At 41.5% G+C, this 19,360-nt stretch overlaps 1 protein-coding gene across 1 annotated transcript in view; it reads left to right on the plus strand.

Moving 5' to 3' along the window:
- CACNA2D3 (calcium voltage-gated channel auxiliary subunit alpha2delta 3) overlaps positions 1-19,360 on the plus strand; it is a 772,424-nt gene that overhangs the window by 156,894 nt on the left and 596,170 nt on the right. Inside the window, exon 3 of the mRNA XM_024746438.1 lies at positions 1,863-1,979. Within this exon, the coding sequence (XP_024602206.1) occupies positions 1,863-1,979 (117 nt within the window). The remainder of the gene's footprint in view (positions 1-1,862; positions 1,980-19,360) is intronic.

A 19,360-nucleotide genomic window follows, 5' to 3' on the forward strand; every position in this document is an offset into this window, starting at 1 on the left:
TCTCTCTACATTTGTTTCCTTAGAGTCACTCCCTCTGTCCTTAAACTCTAATCTTGTCCTTTTAGGACACCCAGTGTTATTGCCTCAAAGGACTTGGAAATCTAAGCTAAGAAGGGAATCGTTTTATGTCACACACACATGCGTGCGCGCACACACACAGACTCACACACTCCCTTCCTTGGGGCAATGAAAGACTGAGCCTCCTCCCGGTTTATATATTTGAAAGAGAAGTAGAGGAAATGGGGAGAAAATATAAATTTATATGTTAAAAATTTGAAAAGTTGTTATATTAAAAACAACTGCCATTAAAAAGTTGTTACATCTTCCATTCCAGAAATTGCTCTCAAGGTCTCTAGAGCCCAGATAACATGTGGAGCCTTTTGCTTTTCCTAAGTAGGAGCTTGGGGTAAGGTGTTAGTAACCGATTCAGGTTTTCCCTCCAAATGAGGGTAAATATAAGGCCCCCAATATTTTTAGTTCTCCAGACTTTTTCATAGCTACATAAATGTAAAGGATTCCTCTTGACATTAAAAGTATTTTGAGCTCCAGTTGGAACGTTTTTTTAATTAATAAGCAATATTTCTTTCCAATAGGAACAAAATTAAATGTTTAGTTATATCAAGCGTTTTGGCTTTAGGATTCCTTCATACACTTACACAATATTGAGGACTCCCAAGATCTTATGTGAGTTGTATGTATAAATATTTGCCACATTTGAAATTAAAACCAAGAATTCATTAATTTAAAAATTAACAAATTCAAAACATAAAAACTCATTGCATGTTAACATTGTACATAACATATTTTATTAAAAATAACTATATTTTAAAAAACAAATTAGAGGAATGGCTTTTTTTTCTTTTTTGCAAATCTTTTCAAGGGTTGATTTAAGAGAAGACAGGTAGATTCTCATACCTTTTTTTGTGGTCAATCTGTTGTGACTTGTTAAAATCAAGTAAGAAGACATGCCTTCATATATACAAGCTGTTGGAAAAAAGGAGGACTTCATGGACCCTTGAAAGGGTCTCAGGGACCCTGCAGAGGTTCTTGGGCCACTTTGAGAACTGCCAATTTAGACAGATAAATTACCAGGGTATGTGATAGGTTTTAAATGAAAAGTTGTCTATGAGAATTTGAGTACTGTGGGTCAGATTAGTCACTTATGGAGACTAACAAATTATGAAATCTTATATAATGGTTATTTTTATATAAGAAATGTTGCTGTTTTAATGTTGTTTGTACTTAGTGTACATGCTTCTTTTTGTGAGTTCCTTGAGGATATATAGGAAGTCCTCAGTAATTGAATTGAATTGAATTGAATTACTAAAATTGACAGCAAGGACTTTAACATTATAAAATGTCTATAAGATGCTGTGCTTTTTTTTTTTTTTTTTTTTTTTTTTTTTTGCGGTACGTGGGCCTCTCACTGTTGTGGCCTCTCCTGTTGCGGAGCACAGGCTCCGGATGCGCAGGCTCAGCGGCCGTGGCTCACGGGCCCAGCCGCTCCGCGGCATGTGGGATCTTCCCGGACTGGGTGCACGAACCCGTGTCCCCTGCATCGGAAGGCGGACTCTCAACCACTGCGCCACCAGGGAAGCCCAGATGCTGTGCTTTAATTGCTTTAGGGTTTATTTTTTCCTGGGTGCTAGCTAAGCTTCAAGAGAACCAGAGCCAGTTTTCACATTTCTCTCTAGTTGGTTTAATAATTTTGAAATACAGTCCAATCTCCCCAAATCCAGCAGAGACAGCCATATTATAACTTTATTTTTACTTATTCCTTTTAGGTAAATGTGCTCTGACATTGTAGGCATGATGTTTTATGGTATCATGTGCCATGTTAATGTTGTCCTCCCTCCTTCCAGAAATACAAAGAGTATGAGAAAGATGTTGCCATAGAAGAAATCGATGGTCTCCAACTGGTGAAAAAGCTGGCAAAGAACATGGAAGAGATGTTTCACAAGAAGTCTGAAGCAGTGCGGGTAAGTGCGTCTGGTTTCTGCTCTGTACTGCCCGAAGACACAAAGGCAGCTGCAGGCAACTGGCATTGATGAACCCAACTCTCAGAGATCAAAGTTGACTCAGCCATGATGTACACACTTTCTTAAGTCTGGTTAACTAGGATAAGCAGTTACTAGGGGCACAATTACCCTTTCTTCACATAGGATTTAGGTGCCAGTTTTCGTCTTATGATTGTATACCTTCAGTGGAGGTGTCCCTAATTGCACATCCACAGAGGATGGCCTCTGGCTGTGTAATGCATTCATTAATTGCCGAAGTACATTCAAGGGTACGTTGTGGTTGAACTAAGCAATTGTAAAAAAATTTAAGCAATGTTTGCCAAAATATGGAATTGAAAATTTCTATGGGGTAAATGAGTCTAGATGAAGTTGTAGGTTCTTTATACCTCTATTGGAATATTACTGTAATTATAATGTTTATCTGGACTGGCAAGAGCTCCCTGAAAATTTTTTTAAAAATTTTTATTGGAGTATAGTTGATTTATAATGTTGTTTTAGTTTCAGGTGTACAGCAGAGTGAATAAGTTATACATATACATATATCCACAACTCTTGTTTAGATTCTTTACCCATATAGGCCATTACTCATGAAACTTTATAGTAGCAGGAAGAACGGAACTGTAGCGCACATGTGCATCGTTTTGGATTTCCAAGATGGCCTCCAACTTTATTCCTTGTTGCTGACAAAACAGGGCATCTGAATTCTTGATTTAGGACATGTGAATGTTGCAATATCCTGTGTTAATACCATATTGGCACAGGATTATGGGAAAGAATTGCAATCTGAAGAGTTCTTTATTTCTAAAGTATAGTTTACTTACCTTTCAGTTTTATTATTTCCAGAATGACTTTATTATAAAAGTCCATTTCCTATTTTAGTTTTTCTCATCCTTAATTGGCCAAACCAAATTTCCGCAAAATATTTCTGCTTTAGACCTTATAAGCCCACACATTTTCTTGTTTCTAAAACATTTTTGTACTGTTTTGATTTAGGGAAGGAGGGGCTGTAGTTTAGGTAAGAGCATGAGCTTGAACCTGGGTTTAGTATCTGCCTTTGTCACTTACTAAACTTCAGCCTTCTGTAAAACAACCTTCATGAGCCTCGATTTCCTCATCTTTAAAATGGGGAAAACTCTCACAGGGAGTGTGAAGATCAAACACAGTTGTGGTTTTGAGCCATTTAGCACAGAACCTGGCACGTGAGCAGTGCTCAGTGAATAGTAACTTCTGTTGTTACTGTGGTTATTAATTTAAATAATATGAAACTTCTTGGTGGAAACTCTGAAGTGCCTTAAAAGAAAAAAAGTGCTCTTATCTGCCACAGAAATACTGCACTGACAGCCATTCCTGGGAGCTGCATCGTGGCCTCTGGTGTGTCTCTATATCACTCCCTTGAAGCAAGTGGTATTCTTCACAGACAGGGCAGCATGGTAGGCATTTGAATCTAACAGTCAGAGAACCCTGAGATAAAAATTTAAGAAAAACCCCACACAATTACTATTTTCTGTTTATAAAATGAACACCACCTTTGTTGGAAGTTTTAGAATATACTGAAAAGTATCAAACAGAGAAAAAAATCACCTAAAAGTCCCACCACCCAGCAGGAAACCAACGCTTGTTTTCTTCCTTCTAGTCTTTTTTCTTTACACTTCTGTGCATGTCCTTGTATGTGTTTTTCTTTTATCAAATTAGCAATAGTATTGCCTGTTTGCTTTTGTTGTATCCAGCTGTTTTCACTTCTTTATCCCATTATAGTGTGAGCATTTTCTTGTGTCACTGTGTTTGGAGATTTTCTTAAATGGCTACATAATATTCCAGTCTATGGGTGCGTGTGTCATAATTGATTTGACATTCCTCTGTATCTGGATATTTAAGTTGTTTGTAAGCTTTGATATAAATAATGCTGAAGTAAATCTTCTTGTATGTTAACAGCAGATCAGTAGACAGCATCCACTACGTGTTGGGTGCTTCTCTAAGGACTTCATATACATGAAGTATATATAGGCCTTATCCTGATAACGGCCCTGTGATGGAAGTTACTATTATTATCCTCATTTTACAAAAGAGCAGACTCAGAGCAGAAGTTAAGTCACTTCCCTGAGGTTACCTGGAGAGTGGGGGATGGACCTCAGGCACAGGGACCCAAGAGTCCACTTCCTTCATCACTTCCATGCCCTCAGCATCGCATCCTTCAGTGTATGCTGATTTCCTTAAGATGAATTCCCAAACACAGAGACAGTTCTGAGGCTCTGAACCCATTTTTAAGGCTCTTTATGCATATGAAAATATTTCTGTCCAAATAAGGTCATGCCAATCCACAGTCCTTCAGCAGGAGTGGTGTGTGAATGCACATTTTCCTGAATCCTCAAAAAATGAATACAGTTGTTTTGTTTTGTTTTAAATACTAGTAACAACATCGTCAATTGAGAGAAGGAAATGCTATTATTGTCCCAAATTGGATTTCTTCGTGAATCACAGAATTTTGGAGTAGAAAGGGACATGAATATACTTAGGTTCTGTCTCTGCAATTGACAGACAAGGAAGGCCTGCTGTCTGGAATTCACGGGGGCTTGTGAATCATGCTAATGTCATGCAGAGTTCTAATGAGCAGCAGACCCTGGACCTGGTCACTCAGAGGCAGGGGCCCACGTGGTGGGTGAGACATGGGCTCTGGAATAGAGAGAACTGTTCCGAATCTCAGTTCTGCCCCAAGGTGTGAGGCTGGTGAGAAAAGCTGAATAAGCCCATTGGACCTCTTCTCCTCACTCAGCTCCCTGGAGACGTTAGGACGTTAGAATGACTTACTAATCCTTAGCTATGTTTATTGAGTTCACTAGGTACCAGGTCCTGTGCCAAGTACTTTGCACATGCCACCTCATTTCATTCTTGCATCAGCCCTGGGAATGAGACATGTTACTATCATTGGTTTAGAGATGAGCAAACAGGCTTGGCCCTGGTTACTTGGGCAGGCTCAGTGGAGTTCCATTGGCACCCAGGCTGTAGGATTATAGTGTCTCTGTGTGTATCTGTGTCAAGTGTTTAGCACAGGCCTGGCAAACAGTAAAGGTTCAGTAAATGTTTGCTCTTAATGCTGGTTACAGGACCTCCCAGTTTGTGAATATGTAATAGTGAGAGAGTCTTGAAGCCTCAGGAAGTCCCTGGATGATGACAAGAGGGAACCTAATTTTGAAACCTTTTTGCTTTAAATTAGTGAGGTGAAAATAAAAAAGACTGATATGGTTGATGTGGTTCCTTGGAGATGGAAAAAAATTTTTTTGCTCTATTTGAATTGAAATGTTCCCAGAGTAAAGCTATCCAAGATTCTCAGAATTATATATTTTATGTATTTTAAAATAGAGCACAAGGCCCTTTGTAAGCACACTTGATGCCATAAAATTTAAGGTAGCTGGTCCAGCAATATGTGGTTCTCCCCTGCTCCCAATCTTTAAAAAGGAAAGAGGGCTTGTATATCAAGTCAGGGTTTTGTCTGGAGACAGTTTCGTCATTGAGATCGGCCTGGTCCCTGTGTGGACTGTGCGTCTCCATTGGCAACAGTCACAGACCATGTGGCATTTGGAGTGAGATGAGGTGGCCACTGACAGGCCTCCTGGATGTTGGCTTATATTAAGGCCAGGGGAGCAGTGGGTGTGACTGTTTTTCATACTGCAATTACACCTCACTTCTCCAATAGGAAAGGTTGCTATTGCCCATGGGACTTGTGATATTTTGAAGTGCAAAGACCTCAAATTCCAATTTGCCGGTGCGTTTGCGGTGGAGTCATCGCTTGCCACGTTGCACTAGAATGCTCCACTGTGCACCAGGCCCTGCCTTTCCAGTCCATGCCACACAATGAGCAGCGACCCCCTTCTCAAATGTCCCAGGAAAACACTGGATCTTAGAACTTGCTCCATCCCTGTCATGCACTATGCCTAGCAACTTCCCCTTTCCGAGCCCCCATCCTCATCCCCGTCCCCAGTAATCCCAGTCAGGTTAGAGGCCCTAGTGCCTCCCCTAGTGCCTTCCTGCCAATAACTGACTTAGCACCAAGTGCTTATTGACGGTGGATGGCTGGGAGGACTCAAGAACACAGAGGAAAAAGCTAGCTCACAAAAAATACTGATTATTAAAATTTCCATTGATGTATATAAAATATTTATGAGACTGGCAGTAGTAATTTAGAAAACTGTAGTAACACCTTTAGTCTGGTAGAGGGAGGTACAGTTAGTGCTAGGGGGAAAAAAAAAGAGTATTAGGGTAACGCAGTCCTTTAACATGCCTGTCACCTCTTGGCTGTTAAACAGTGTTGATCTTTTTCTTTGTCTCTTCAGGCTTGATTTCATCATTTCCCTCCATCACTTTTCCCAGTGATTAGTTGAATCAGAGTGATTTTTATCATACTCATGCCCTATTTGAATTACTCTCCACTATGCAATTATCTTATCACAGAAAATCCTGTTTTTCTCCCCATCAGATGTCTGAAGTAAATGTGAAAGCCAGAGTGGCCTGCCCATTACATAACCTCTGTCATCTGATGGATAATGGACTATATGTAACTTTTATTTTTCAGGCTAGCAAATTACAAATAACCTTAGCTTCAATAATTGCCATTAACATAATGGTGCCATCATTATGGTGGCATTTCTTAACTAATATTTTCTAGCTCTTTTTAATGCCACTGGCTTAAATAATTTTTTTCAATTCCACTCGGAGACTTGATGTAGGTTGTTTTAACATTAAACCACATCAGGTTTGATGCAGCAGTGCTGCTCTTTGCTTTTGTGTATAAAGATTGCAACCAAAGCATCGTCTCCCAACTTCTTTGTTCAAACATATTCATGCTACCAAACCCTCGATTAATGTTGCTGAGCAATTTATCAAGTATTAAGTCCCTATGAATGGACAGGAAATGGAATCAATTTGTTTTCAGTTCATTAACATTTCAAGGGAGATATTTCATATGCTGTACATGGAGGAAGTGATATGTTCTCTGCCAGCTGTGCACTCCCGTTGGGCCGTGTCTAAGTGACACCTGGAAGTGCTCGGCTGTGTTACAAGTCAGAGCTCATCTGAAATATTGATAGGAGGCAAATTTGACACAGCTTCCCTTTTTTCTGCTGATGGTGACAAACTCTTTTCCCTGATTGAGGGAAGGGAGAAAGCAAAGGATGTGCATTCCATGGCAGTGGTGACAGGGACAGGCTGCCACTGCCTTTCCTTTGTCTTTAAAATCTGAGCCTTCAGTAGAAGTAGCACAAGCCATCACACAGTTGGAAGGATCATCTGAGGCTCCAGGGAATTCCAAGCAGGCACAGCTAACCGTGCAGTTGGAGGAGAATCTGTAGGAAGTAGATCTGGATAACTGCGGGCATCTCTGATTATAGAGATAGACTTTTAGGACAGATTCCAACACAGCCAGTGGGAAGTAATGATCCTCTGATTTCCGTATGGTCTATATAACCCAGATTAGCAGCACACCCTGAAAAAAGTAGATAAACCAAGGAAATGACAAACAGAATGATTTCTTAGAGAATTTATGAATTTATACTAGTGTTCTCCAGAATGGTTTTCTAGGGGTGAATTCCCCAGCATGGTTTTTTGCCTTTATTTGTGTGGAGCAACTTCGGGGTTATCACACTAATCTGCGCCAGAATTGTAACATCCTTCTGGCTTCCCTGGTGTTCCTGGGTTTGGGCCAGGCACTGATCCACACAGCTTTCTCTGCTGGGCTGTACCGAGTGCAGGCCTCCACAAACTTAAACACTTTTCGAAGAGACAGAAAGGATTCTAGGATGGTATCTATTTTGGTAGCATATTAGGCAAAACATTAAGTATTTTATTTGCTGTTCAAATTTATTTTCTCCCCCAAACAATTAATTAGAAGTGGCTAAACAGAGAAACTTCATTGGGGACTATGAAAAGACATAGCAAGCAAGTTGCAGCTAAACTCACTAAGTGAAGAGTCTAGTCTGTTGTTTCCAAACTTTGGGTAAGAGAGTTCATAAATTTAAAAAGCACCCTGAAGCTCATACCTGCAAATAAACTTAATCCTGTTTCACTTATTTTCTGATTTATATTGATAAAATGATAAATTGAGCCCTTGAAAAAGAGTGTTTTGCTTAAAAATAAACATCTGTGCTTCTTGGGAAAAGCTAAAAGAGACTAGATTATATATTAAGGTTTTTTCCCCTTCCTATAGCTACCTGCTATTCATCGCGGAACCGATTCCCATTATATCTGTACTGTGGAAAGTAATTGCTGTTGTACAGTAATTCAATTTCAGTGTATTCACGCATCAGTTCACCGATAGGGGCTTATCTGGAGAAACCTGGGACTTGAAGGCTTTTTATCGAGAAATTCCACATGCAGCAGGACATTTTTCCTAGGTAATGAATATCAGCTTTTGCATTTAATAAACATTTACCTTCCCAGAAAAATGAATTTTTTTACCCCTGCAGGAGAGATTTACGCCAAGCTTCCAAAAAGCCAGAGGGTACTATTAAATTGACTTCCTCTAGCTGTTTTTTTGACTGGTACGTGTCTACATATGTATGACTATAAAACACATCTATGTTTTTATGTAAATATATACACTGAGGCATGAAAAGCAGGATGCACCCAAGGAAGGCATGCTCTGACCAAAAATATGTGCTGCAGAAGCGTTTCATATCTACAGGGACTATGCGAACACTTGTGGTATAAAAGCTCATCTGTATCGGTAGGCATTGTGAAAATTGTGGTGAGGCTGCTTTCAAAATCATACCCATTAAGTTGGAAATGAAATCAACCATTTTGTTTACAAATTTCTAAATTAAGGAAAGATTCTTAAGATGGAACTGATTCTCCCTGTATAAAATGACTCTTAGGTCATAAGGACTCCTTTAATACTAAGTCCAAAATAAACTGAGGTCTTGGGAGTTGAATATACTGAACATTGCTAGGATGGACTTTAGTTATCAACCAATGGAGGTAGCTGTACTTATCTAAAAAGATTTTTCTGCCTTGTGTTCATTTCTGATCTTACCTCAAAATTTCAAAACTTGTTCCTTGAAAAAGGAGTGAATTTGTTTCAGAAAAAAGTATGTTTTCAGTCATAAATGGAGAAGAAAAGAGTATTATTTTTTTGTGTTGCTGTATCTTGTGACCTATTTTCCCTTCCTTCCTTCCTCCCTCTTTCCCTCCCTTCCTTTCTTCATTCTTTTTTTGTTTTTGGCAAACTGCTTTGCAAAATTCCATACATATGTGTAAGGAAATTTAGAGCAGAAACCTCAAACCAGAAGAAACAAAAAATAGCGACAATCTGGATTCACCAGTTTTGATGAGGTCAGCAAACCATCCTTGGTTAATGGTTGAGGGCAAAACCACATGGATCCATGTGGTCTTCGTGGGTTTCACCCCAAATGGGGTTGGGGTTTCCTCTAACATACTTCAGATTGTATCAACCTGAGCCTCACAGCAAGGCCCAGAAGGCTGCTTTCCTGCCCACATTGAGAGTAAGCAACCAGCCTATCTCCTGAGGGAGATGCACTTCCTGTAAAGAGATGGAAGGAGAACGACCAGGCATTGTGTATCCGTTTCATCTCCAGTCTCCTCAAGCCCTTCGTTTTCCATCAAGCCTGTATGGGGAATTGGGTTGGCTTGGTGAACTGCATCCTAGCTTTCCTGCCTATTCTGGGGCTGTTGGCCTGTAGAAAGAGTTCTTTGTGGGTAGAACAACTATGCCAAACCCTCCCCAACTTCATGGTTATTTGTCCCATCCCAAATATTTGACCTAAAAGCTCCTTTTGCAAAGCTATGGCAAACTTTGTTTTGGGTTTTCTATGTAGCTCACCTTACCCATGTTGGTTTTCTTATGCTTTTTGCTTTGTTTTTAATGATTATACTATACAGGTTCACTGTAAAAGAAAAAGGAATGTGCAGAAAAATATAAAGGAAAAATTAGATACCACAGCCCCAGGAGGTATTGAAAGGCACTTGACATCTTTCAATACCTTTTGTTTTAAAATATCTTAATTTTTTTTTTTTTTTTGTGGTACGCGGGCCTCTCACTGTTGTGGCCTCTCCCGTTGCGGAGCACAGGCTCCGGACGCGCAGGCTCAGCGGCCATGGCTCACGGGCCCAGCCGCTCCACGGCATGTGGGATCTTCCCGGACTGGGGCACGAACCTGTGTCCCCTGCATCGGCAGACGGACTCTCAACCACTGCACCACCAGGGAAGCCCTAAATATCTTAATTTTTATGCTTCCAGATGGTTTCTATTTGTGTATGTGTATATGCATATACATGTATATATGTAAACTTCCAAAACATTGGCTTATTCTTTCTTGTAACCAGATTTTTAAAAAATTTTATGTGTTGTGGACATCTTTCCCCATTAATGAATATATATATATTTTTATTCCTTTTCATGACTGCATAATAATCTGCTTTCTAGATGTTTCAATCAAGGAGTTTTGTCTTGGCGAACATTGATGTCATTTAGTGTTTCAGTATTATAAGCAATAATATGATAAACTCTCTTGCAGAGAAATTTTTTCCATTTATTTGATGCTTTTATTAGGATGTATTCCTAGAAGTAGAATCAAGGCTTTTGGTATACCTTGCCAGCTTGTCCTCCAGATACCACCCACCTGCTTGTGCTCCCACCTGTGTGGTTGGAGAGGTACTATTACTCCACTTTCTTCCCTAACATTTCACTATTATTAGTCTTTGGGTCTTGATCAATCTTACAACAGAAAGCAGCATCTCATTTTACTTTATTTTCTGTAACTACTCACTGTTTGGAATGGTGGGTCCTTTCTGGCTCCCTACCTGCCCTACACCAGGGTTTGAGGCAAATTACACAATGTCACAGAGCATGGGTGCAGTGTCACAGCATAGAGAAGGCGGCCTGGGTGCTGGTCCCTCATCATCTCATAGAGAGGTGTGCTCAGGCACTTGCTTGGTATATCTTCCCATATGTTTATGTTGTTTTCAGCTTCTTCCATCAATGTCTTATGATTTTTCAGAGTACAGAGGAAATACTTGCAGCTTTTCACCACTGAATATCATGTTGCCTGTATGTTTGTTATATATGGCCTTTATTATGCTGAGGTATGTTTCCTCTATACCCACTTCGTTTTTATCATAAATGGATGTTGAGTTTTGCCAGATGCTTTTTCTGCATCTATTGAGATGATCATTTGATTTTTATTCTTCAACTTGCTAATATGGTATATCACATTGATTGATTTGTAGATATTGAACCAGGTGGTTCTGACCCTGGCTTCTTTCAAACTCCTGCTGCTGTGCTGAGACTCAGAGCATGTGAGATTTTGCATGTGCCCCTTAGAGCAGAGTCTCTGTTTCCTATAGCCCTCTGACCCTTCTGTACACAAGTCCCACTGGGCTTCAAAGCCAGTAGTTCTGAGGGGTCATCTTCCTGGTGCAGGACTCCTGGCTTGGGGATCCCAACGTGGGGTTCAGACCTCACTCCTTTGGAAGAACCTCTGCAGTTACAATTATCCTCCTGTTTGTGGATAACCTATCTGGGGGCGTGAGTCTGAACTATATACTGTTATATACAGTATATAGAGGTAGAGGTAGGTCTCTACCTCTCCTACACGTCTTATTGTGGTTCCTTCTTTGTATCTTGAGTTGTGGAAAGTCTTTTCTGCTAGTCTTCAGATCATTGTAGGTAGTTGCTCTGTAAGTGGTTGTAATTTTGGTGTGCCCGTAGGAGGAGGTGAGCTCAGGGTCTTCCTACTCTGCCATCTTGGCTACATACCTCTCCCTCCCTCCCCTCCTTCCTATTTGGTTGGATCTGATGAAGGAAGACTTGATTTCTGGACAGGCCAAGGAGGAAATGAGTGTTGTGAAGCCATGACTTAGCAGAAAAACCATGACTTTCCCCGGTGTCCGCTGTGCCTGGCTGAAGGAGCTTTTGGTTGTAACGCACAGGCTTGATGCTAGAACTAGGGTGTGTGCCTCCAGGCCTGGCACATGTTTCTCTTCATGTGGCAGATGGTAAACATGGGCAGCTCACCACCCCCAAGAAATGGAACAAACTGATGTTATGAGCAAGTTCAAGAGGCTTTTCGTAAATTAAGGAGTGATGTCATGAAGGAGAATTTGAAGTGATGCTGAGAGCAGTTGCCAAACCCTTTCCCCCGATCTGGGTTTGGTGTTGTCCCAGCTGTAGTCTGTCTGGGTCAGGGCACCCATCTAGAGCCCTGCCCCATCCCTGCCAGCATTAGTTGTCACAGCATCCTGCTTATTTCTTTAGACATGTTTTGAAAGTTGTACTTTGTTTATCTCAGTTTTGACTTGCATATTGTCAGTCTCCACCCTAGAACTCCACTGTCACGAGGGTGGAGACCTTGACTGTCATGCTTCCTTTTATATCTTCAGTACCCAGGCAGGGCACTTGGGTGTCCGTGAATGAATGAGCTGGCCACACTGTTAATGATGCTGTCATGCTCCTGCTTGGGATGAGTGTCTACGCACCAGGACATGGGGCTGGTTAAGGTCTCATGCATTTCCTGTGTGTTTCTGCCTGCCCTGCCCTCTGCTCCCCACCAAATGATCTATTTCTCCTCTGCCTCACAAGTGAAGTTTGGATTTGGTTTATCTTGTTCATGGTTTATATTATGTTTCTTTACAACAAAGCAAAAGAAAAACAATTTCCTTTCGCATCCAAAGGGAAATGTCACTTAAACTCGTATTTCCTGTTTTCATTGCCTACTTTTATTCTCCATTTATAAAATTGGTTTTGAAAGATTTCCTGTCACTTAGGTCAAGACCCAGTGGACCAAGCAGCCTGGAGAAGAGGGGCTCATGGCCACGGAAATTACAGTGCTGGCCCCTGCTGTAAGCCAAGTAACAATTACACCCCATCTGGGAGCCCATGTGGAGATGCTGGGCTCGCCCTGTGGTGCTCTGACTGCCTTGCTCACTGCAACTAGAAGAACAGGGTGTCGTGTGCAGGTAGATGACATGCATGACACTTTGAAGCAAAGTGAATGGGTCAGGGAGAGCTGAACACAGCAGAATCGCATCAGAAATCTTCTGATCTTCCAGATTATTACATGGTTTTTCCAACAAAACAGACCACATAGAAAATAATGCCACTTAATTTATGCCCAGGCAAGGTGAAAGAAATCTTAAAAGGTTTGTGGGTGGGCGGAAATTATGGTGAATCACTGAAGTGTCACCATCAATATATCCAAATGACAGAATAAAGCAATAATAATGATGATGATGATAATAATAATAATAATAACCCACTAGCTATAATTGTATAAATTACTGGCAATGAATGAAAGGTTTTCAGAAATATTTTGAATGTGTATTTAGGATGTTTAACTGGGGATGTGTTGCCAGCATCCGTTGTCTTTTTTTGGTCTTTGCTCAGTTTCCCATATGGAGGTAAGGAGCAGCTGGTCCTGCAACACAGCGAGGTTATGTATGTTTTCTAAATTAGGTTATGAGGGGAAAATGAAAAGGTAGTTAGGAATTCAATGGCGTTTCATTTATACTGCATTCAGGGGAGGGTTGACAGCCCTTTCGAATAATCAGAGTCTTTGTTAAAAATCAGCTGGGATATCCTTGATTGCCTATCCCAAGCTGTACAGGCTGCTTGAACAGACAAATAGAGCTTTGTACAATCGAGGGCAAATGGGGATTTGTGTGTGTTCGTGTGTGTGTGTGTGTGTGTGTGTGTGTGTGTGTGTGTGGTTTTTAATTGATATTTTTACGTGTCAGTTGGGGAGGAAAATCATCCTTGGGAATATACTTAGAAAGCCTCCCTCACTGTGCACCTGGTGATTCCCAAGCATCCATCTCATCAGGTGTTTGATGGTTTTGCAGAGAGGGCCTTCTTCAGGGGCCCTAGAAGTCCGTGGTGGCATCAGCAAGTAGATCCCCATCTAGGTCACGGTGCGAAGTTGCTTATCAACATGCCAACACCAGCCGTCTCCTTCCGCCAAGCAGGTGTCTCTGGACTAGGCAAAGGTACTGGCAGTGCTTTTACCAAGAGGTGAGCAGACAGGTGCCGAGGGACGATGGAAGCAGCCACAGGCAGGAGCACAAGCAGACTTGCAGGGGGCAAAGCCTGTAGGCAGCTGTTTGGCCGGCTACATGGTGGCCTCTGTTATGGGGCTTTTGTAGCCATTCAACCTATCTTCTTGAGAACTTTCCCTAAAGGACTCAGTGAACCTCTTCCATTGCTGTGCTTGGAGTCTGTCACTGCAGTCTCGGTGGCCATGGTCTGTGGTCCACGTGGGGAAATCAGACATGGTAGAGGTGAATTGACTCTAGGGAAGTGTATTTAGCCTTCTTCTCTTGGCAAAATGAACATAGAATGGGGTGGGTAGTGGTTCACACTCACAGGAATTGCTTCAGTGGTGATGAGGAACGTCATAGACAGGTTTTACTTGATCTTCGTGGGCTTTGAGAAAAAAATGAACTCACATATGCAAATATGAAGTGATGTAAAAATATCCAGATTTAAAGCTTGAAAAATTGAGAGGTGTAGCCACCCGAGGCCCCCATTCCCACATAGTGACAGTCCAAGTGAACTGCCCAGTTGGTTGATTTCCATGCTGCTTCCCTGTCATTTATGTTGCCACTCTGTCCCCCCAAAGCACTGAGTTGGCAATCCTTGGATTAGTTAGGTTAGGGCCACAGCCTCTTTTAGTGAACATAGCAGAGTGTTTTGGTGTATGAGGTCTGAAAGCCCATAGGCAGGATATTCACAGCATTTACAATTTACTCTGCAGAAAGTAAGCAGTAGTCATTGTCATTGTCACAGTATGGAGGGCTTCTCTTTTGCTAAGCCACTATGCTATGCTCTACATCTGTTATCTCATTTAAATGTTACTATCCTGTTTTGGATTAAAAACTTTTTGGCTGGAGGCGAGGACTGTTCACAGGACACAGGATAAGAAAGCATTTTAAGGAGACAAGGATTTCTTTTTCTTTCAAGTTTGTGATCCACCGGATGGGACTGTTTCTGAGATTTTTCTTCACCTTTAACACTTTAGAATTTTAGCCTTTGTTTTGGTCTCTTACCCATAAGTCCTATTTGTTTCATTGTGCCTTTTCTCCCAGCTCAAAGAAGACCTGAGCCATGTAAATAATTCCTGATCTGGTATCATTCACAGAATCAAGAAACAGAAATCAGAGTGATTCTCTCTCTCCCTAAACCTGCCTCCCCCCAGCACACACTTTCCTATTAGAATGATGACTGGAACAATATCACACATGAAGAAGGGTATGAAAAATGTTCAGAATGGTTACATTTGAATATGGGGCACTTATCTCTCTGTGCAGGCACCTGATAGAAAAAAATAATTCATCAAACTTTGTTCAAGAAAAAAGAGCATTAAGCCTTCATCAACAACAATATCAAGAGCTCACCATGGCAGGAATGGGACAATAAAGGAGTTATTTTACCAGAATTAACAGGAAGAAATTAGCCCCATGTATCCTTCCTTTTTATCACAGTGTGGTACATTTGCATATTTTGAAATTTCACATTTGCATAGTCAGTGATTTTAAATTAGATTCTCACATTTCCTCTCTGATGTTTGTCATGTGTATAACTTGTCTTAATAACTGAGTTGTTAGCATTTCAAAAACAGTTATCTAATCATTGGCTCAACCCTGAAAACACAGCGCCCAGTTTACCTTTGCAATTTTTTAACAGCTTTACTGACATATAACTCACATATGATACAGTTAACTCACTTAAAGTGTAGAATTCAATGTTTTTTAGTATATCCACAGAATCTGTACATCCATCACCCCAAGATTTTCATCAACCCAAAGAGAAAACCCTGTACCCATTATCAGTCCTCTTTGTTCCTCCTTTCCGTTCCTCGTTTCTGTGTCTATAGATTTTCCTATTCTGGACGTTTCATATAAATGGAATCATACAGTGTGTGGTCTTTTGTGACTGGTTTCTTTCACTGAGCATGATGTTTTCAAGGTTTACCCATATTGCAACAAGTGTCAACACTTCATTCTTTGTTATGGTTAAATATTATCCCACCATATAGATATACCACATCCATTTATTGTTTATCCATTCGTCAGTTGATAGTCATTTGAGTTGCTTCGACTTTTTTTAGCTATAATGACTAGTACTGCTGTGAACATTTGGGTACATGTTTTTACATGGACATATGTTTTCATTTCTTTTGGGTATATATAGGAATGGGTTTGCTGGGTCACATGGTAACTCTGTGTTTAACCTTTTGAAGAACTGTCATACTTTTTCTAAAGTGGCCGTATAATTTTATATTGCTACCAGAAGTGTGTGAGAGTTCTGTCTTCCCCATATCCTTGCCAACACTTGTTATTTGTCCGTTTGATTATAGCCATCCTGGTGAGTGTAAAGTGGTATCTCATTGTGTTTTTGACTTGCATTTCCCTAATGACTAATAATGTTGAGCATCTTTCATGTGCTTATTGTATATCTTATTTGTGTTTCTTCCTTGGAGAAATTTCTATTCAAATCCTTTGCGCATTCAAAAATTGTGTCGTTTGTCTTTTTATGAGTTATTTATGTATTCTAGATACTAGTCCCTTAGAAGATACACAATTTGAACATATTTTTTTCCTATTCTGTGGGTTGTCTTTTTAACTTTCATGATGATAGTCCTTTGTAGCGCAAAAGTTTTTAACTTTGACAAAGTCTAATTTATTTATTTTTCCTATTTTGTTGCTTGTATTTTTGGTATCATATATCTAAGAAACCATTGCCTAATCCGAGGTCTGTCTTTGTTCTTTTCTAAGAGTTTTATAGTTTTAGCTCTTACATTTAGGTCTTTGATCCATTCTGAGTTAACTTTTGGATTTGGTGTGAGGTGGTGGTCCAACTTCATGTTTTCCATGTGGATATCAGTTGTCACAGCATCATTTGTTGAAGAGTACCCTTGCAATTTAAGGTGAGTTCCTTTCAGCTCTGACATTTAATCGACCCAGTACTATTACCTACAGAGCTGGATCCCTACAGCTGTAATTACAACAGCGCTGTTGGGCTGACTGACAAGCACGTAGTAGGCACTTTATGTGTTGTCTGATTTTATACTCACAAACCCCTCTGAGATGGGTCGAGTTACTACCAGTTATTAACCCATGTGTCAGGTGAAGCAATTGAGGCCCAATTTCTTATTATTATAAGAAAACTATTATACTATATGTTGTAGGTAGTTGAGATTTCAACCCAGGCAGGCTTCTTTCAACCTCTGTGCTGTACTGCCTGTCCTTAGGTTCTTAATGAGATCCCATAAACAGTGGCTGCCTGGGACCAGGAGCTATGCTAAGCACTTAAGGTGAATGATCTCAGTACTTTTCAGAGCAGAGTTCATCAGAATAGCCCAGGAAGGTTGTTATAAAGAAGATGGCATTTCACACTTCTAAATTTAAAAAATTTATGTATATCTGTTATGACAACAAAAGGGGTATAATTTGTGCCATGGAAAACTTTAGTGGTACAAGATTCTAACAACAGCATACGTATCCACCACCTCCACGTTAGCTGTTTTTTCTTTTCAATCTGATTTGCTGGAATAAACTATGGTCCAACAACAACAACAAAAAAAGAAGATGCCATTTCAGTCATCTAAGAGTTTGCAGTTCTTATGAACTCATAGTTGATGTTGCTGCGGCTGGTCAAGGGACCACATTCCAGGCAGAAAGGGATTCACCTATTGGTTCTCAAGCTTGGCTACACACTGGAATCACTTGGAGGCTTGAAAAAATACTTATGCCCAACCCCTCCATCAGGGATTCTAATTGACCTGGTCTGGGGTGTAGCCTTGGCAGGGAGAATTTTCAAAAACTCCCTGGGAGGTTCTGATGTGCAACCAAGTCTGAGTAGTGCCATCTCATCCTGCAGTGAGCTCCAGGGGTAGCCATTTGAGTCTACTTTTAGAGGTGACTTCCAGAGGCTAACTGATTTGTCCAGGGTTACACAGCTACTAAGTGGAAGAGCTGGTATTTCAGTCCAGGCCTATCTGGTTCCAAGTCCAGCTCCTAACCCTTTCATCGCACCCTACAGCGGCTTCCCTTCTGAAAGCAATTTGAAGGGGAGCCTGAATGAAGTGGGTGACGTCCCCTGGTCTCAGCGAGCCTTTGGAGAGGGTCATCCGACACCTGTGCCCCTGGGCTGCTAGGCCCCCCCATCCCCATGCCCTCCCCATGCGGAGGCTGTGTTCTCTTGTGGCGTGCCTGTGGGACCTGGGTACAGGTATTCACTTCTTGCCACTTTAAGAGGATCTGAATGTGGTGTCCCAGTCTCTTTAAATCAAGTTTGCGTTCTCTCATTTATCAGGTTACTTCATGAGGGAATTGGGCAGGGTGAGCAATGCTTTCAACTAAAGCCTGTTGGGAGTGGGACAAAATGCTCATTTCTTTGAGAATCCCTATGGTTTCAAGGAGGAGAAAATAAAGGTTTGAGAGTAGGGGTGCAATTTATTTGTATTCTCCTTTTCCCCTAAGCCACCTCCATCCCTATAAGGCCTGCGTGTGGGTATGAGTACTTACCTCATCTGCCCTGTCTGTCCTCAGCCCTGGATGCTTTACCATCCTACGCCCTTTGTGGACTGTGAGCTGTATCCCAAGAAGTGGACAGCCTGGGACCTTGGGTTGGCTCCTGTGGGAACTAGATTTACAGCCTAATTAGGAAATGCCAGCTGCCTCCCTAGAAGGAGTTGAAGACTACTGGGGGAGACAGATACTGAGTTAGAAGTTGGAGGAGTGGGGAAGGCTTGGAGGCCAGAAGTCCAGGCTGCTCAGGTGGTGCCCACCCAGGGAGCTGAGGAGTGATGAGGAAAATACCCCAGGACCTAGGAGATGGCAGAGGGAAGGGGCTCTGGGGAGGAGGAGCAGCACATGTGAACCTGGAGAGGGAGCAGAGCACAGGGCAAGTTGAAGAAGTTGAAAGGAGGGTGGAATGGGGGATGGGGTTGGAGAGAGCAAGACAGGGGGGCACTGGGAGGTCTGTGAGTTGATGGGAACACTTGGGGCCTGCTGCAGTGGGATAAACGAGATCTATTTGTGTGGTTATTTGAATGCCTCCCTTGACCCCCTCCCCCACCCCACCCCCCACCGGGTCAGTGGCTGGGTCCATCTTGCGCCCTGCATCACCCCAGCACCTCACCACCAGGCTTGGGGAGCCAGTAGGTGTTCACTGAAGAGTTGGGGTGTCCTGCTGAGGATGCGGGAAGCTGCAGGAGGGTTTGCATTTCTGTCTCTGCATCACTCATTGGCTGTCTAACTTTCCCTTTGTGGTGAGAACAGCACTGCCGTCTTCCCCACTTTTCTCTCTGCTTTTGATTTATGTTCACCTACCGCTCCCC

This window comes from Neophocaena asiaeorientalis, unplaced genomic scaffold (genome assembly GCF_003031525.2).
Source record: "Neophocaena asiaeorientalis asiaeorientalis breed wild unplaced genomic scaffold, Neophocaena_asiaeorientalis_V1.1 scaffold251, whole genome shotgun sequence".
In the NCBI taxonomy this organism is placed as follows: Eukaryota; Metazoa; Chordata; class Mammalia; order Artiodactyla; family Phocoenidae; genus Neophocaena; species Neophocaena asiaeorientalis.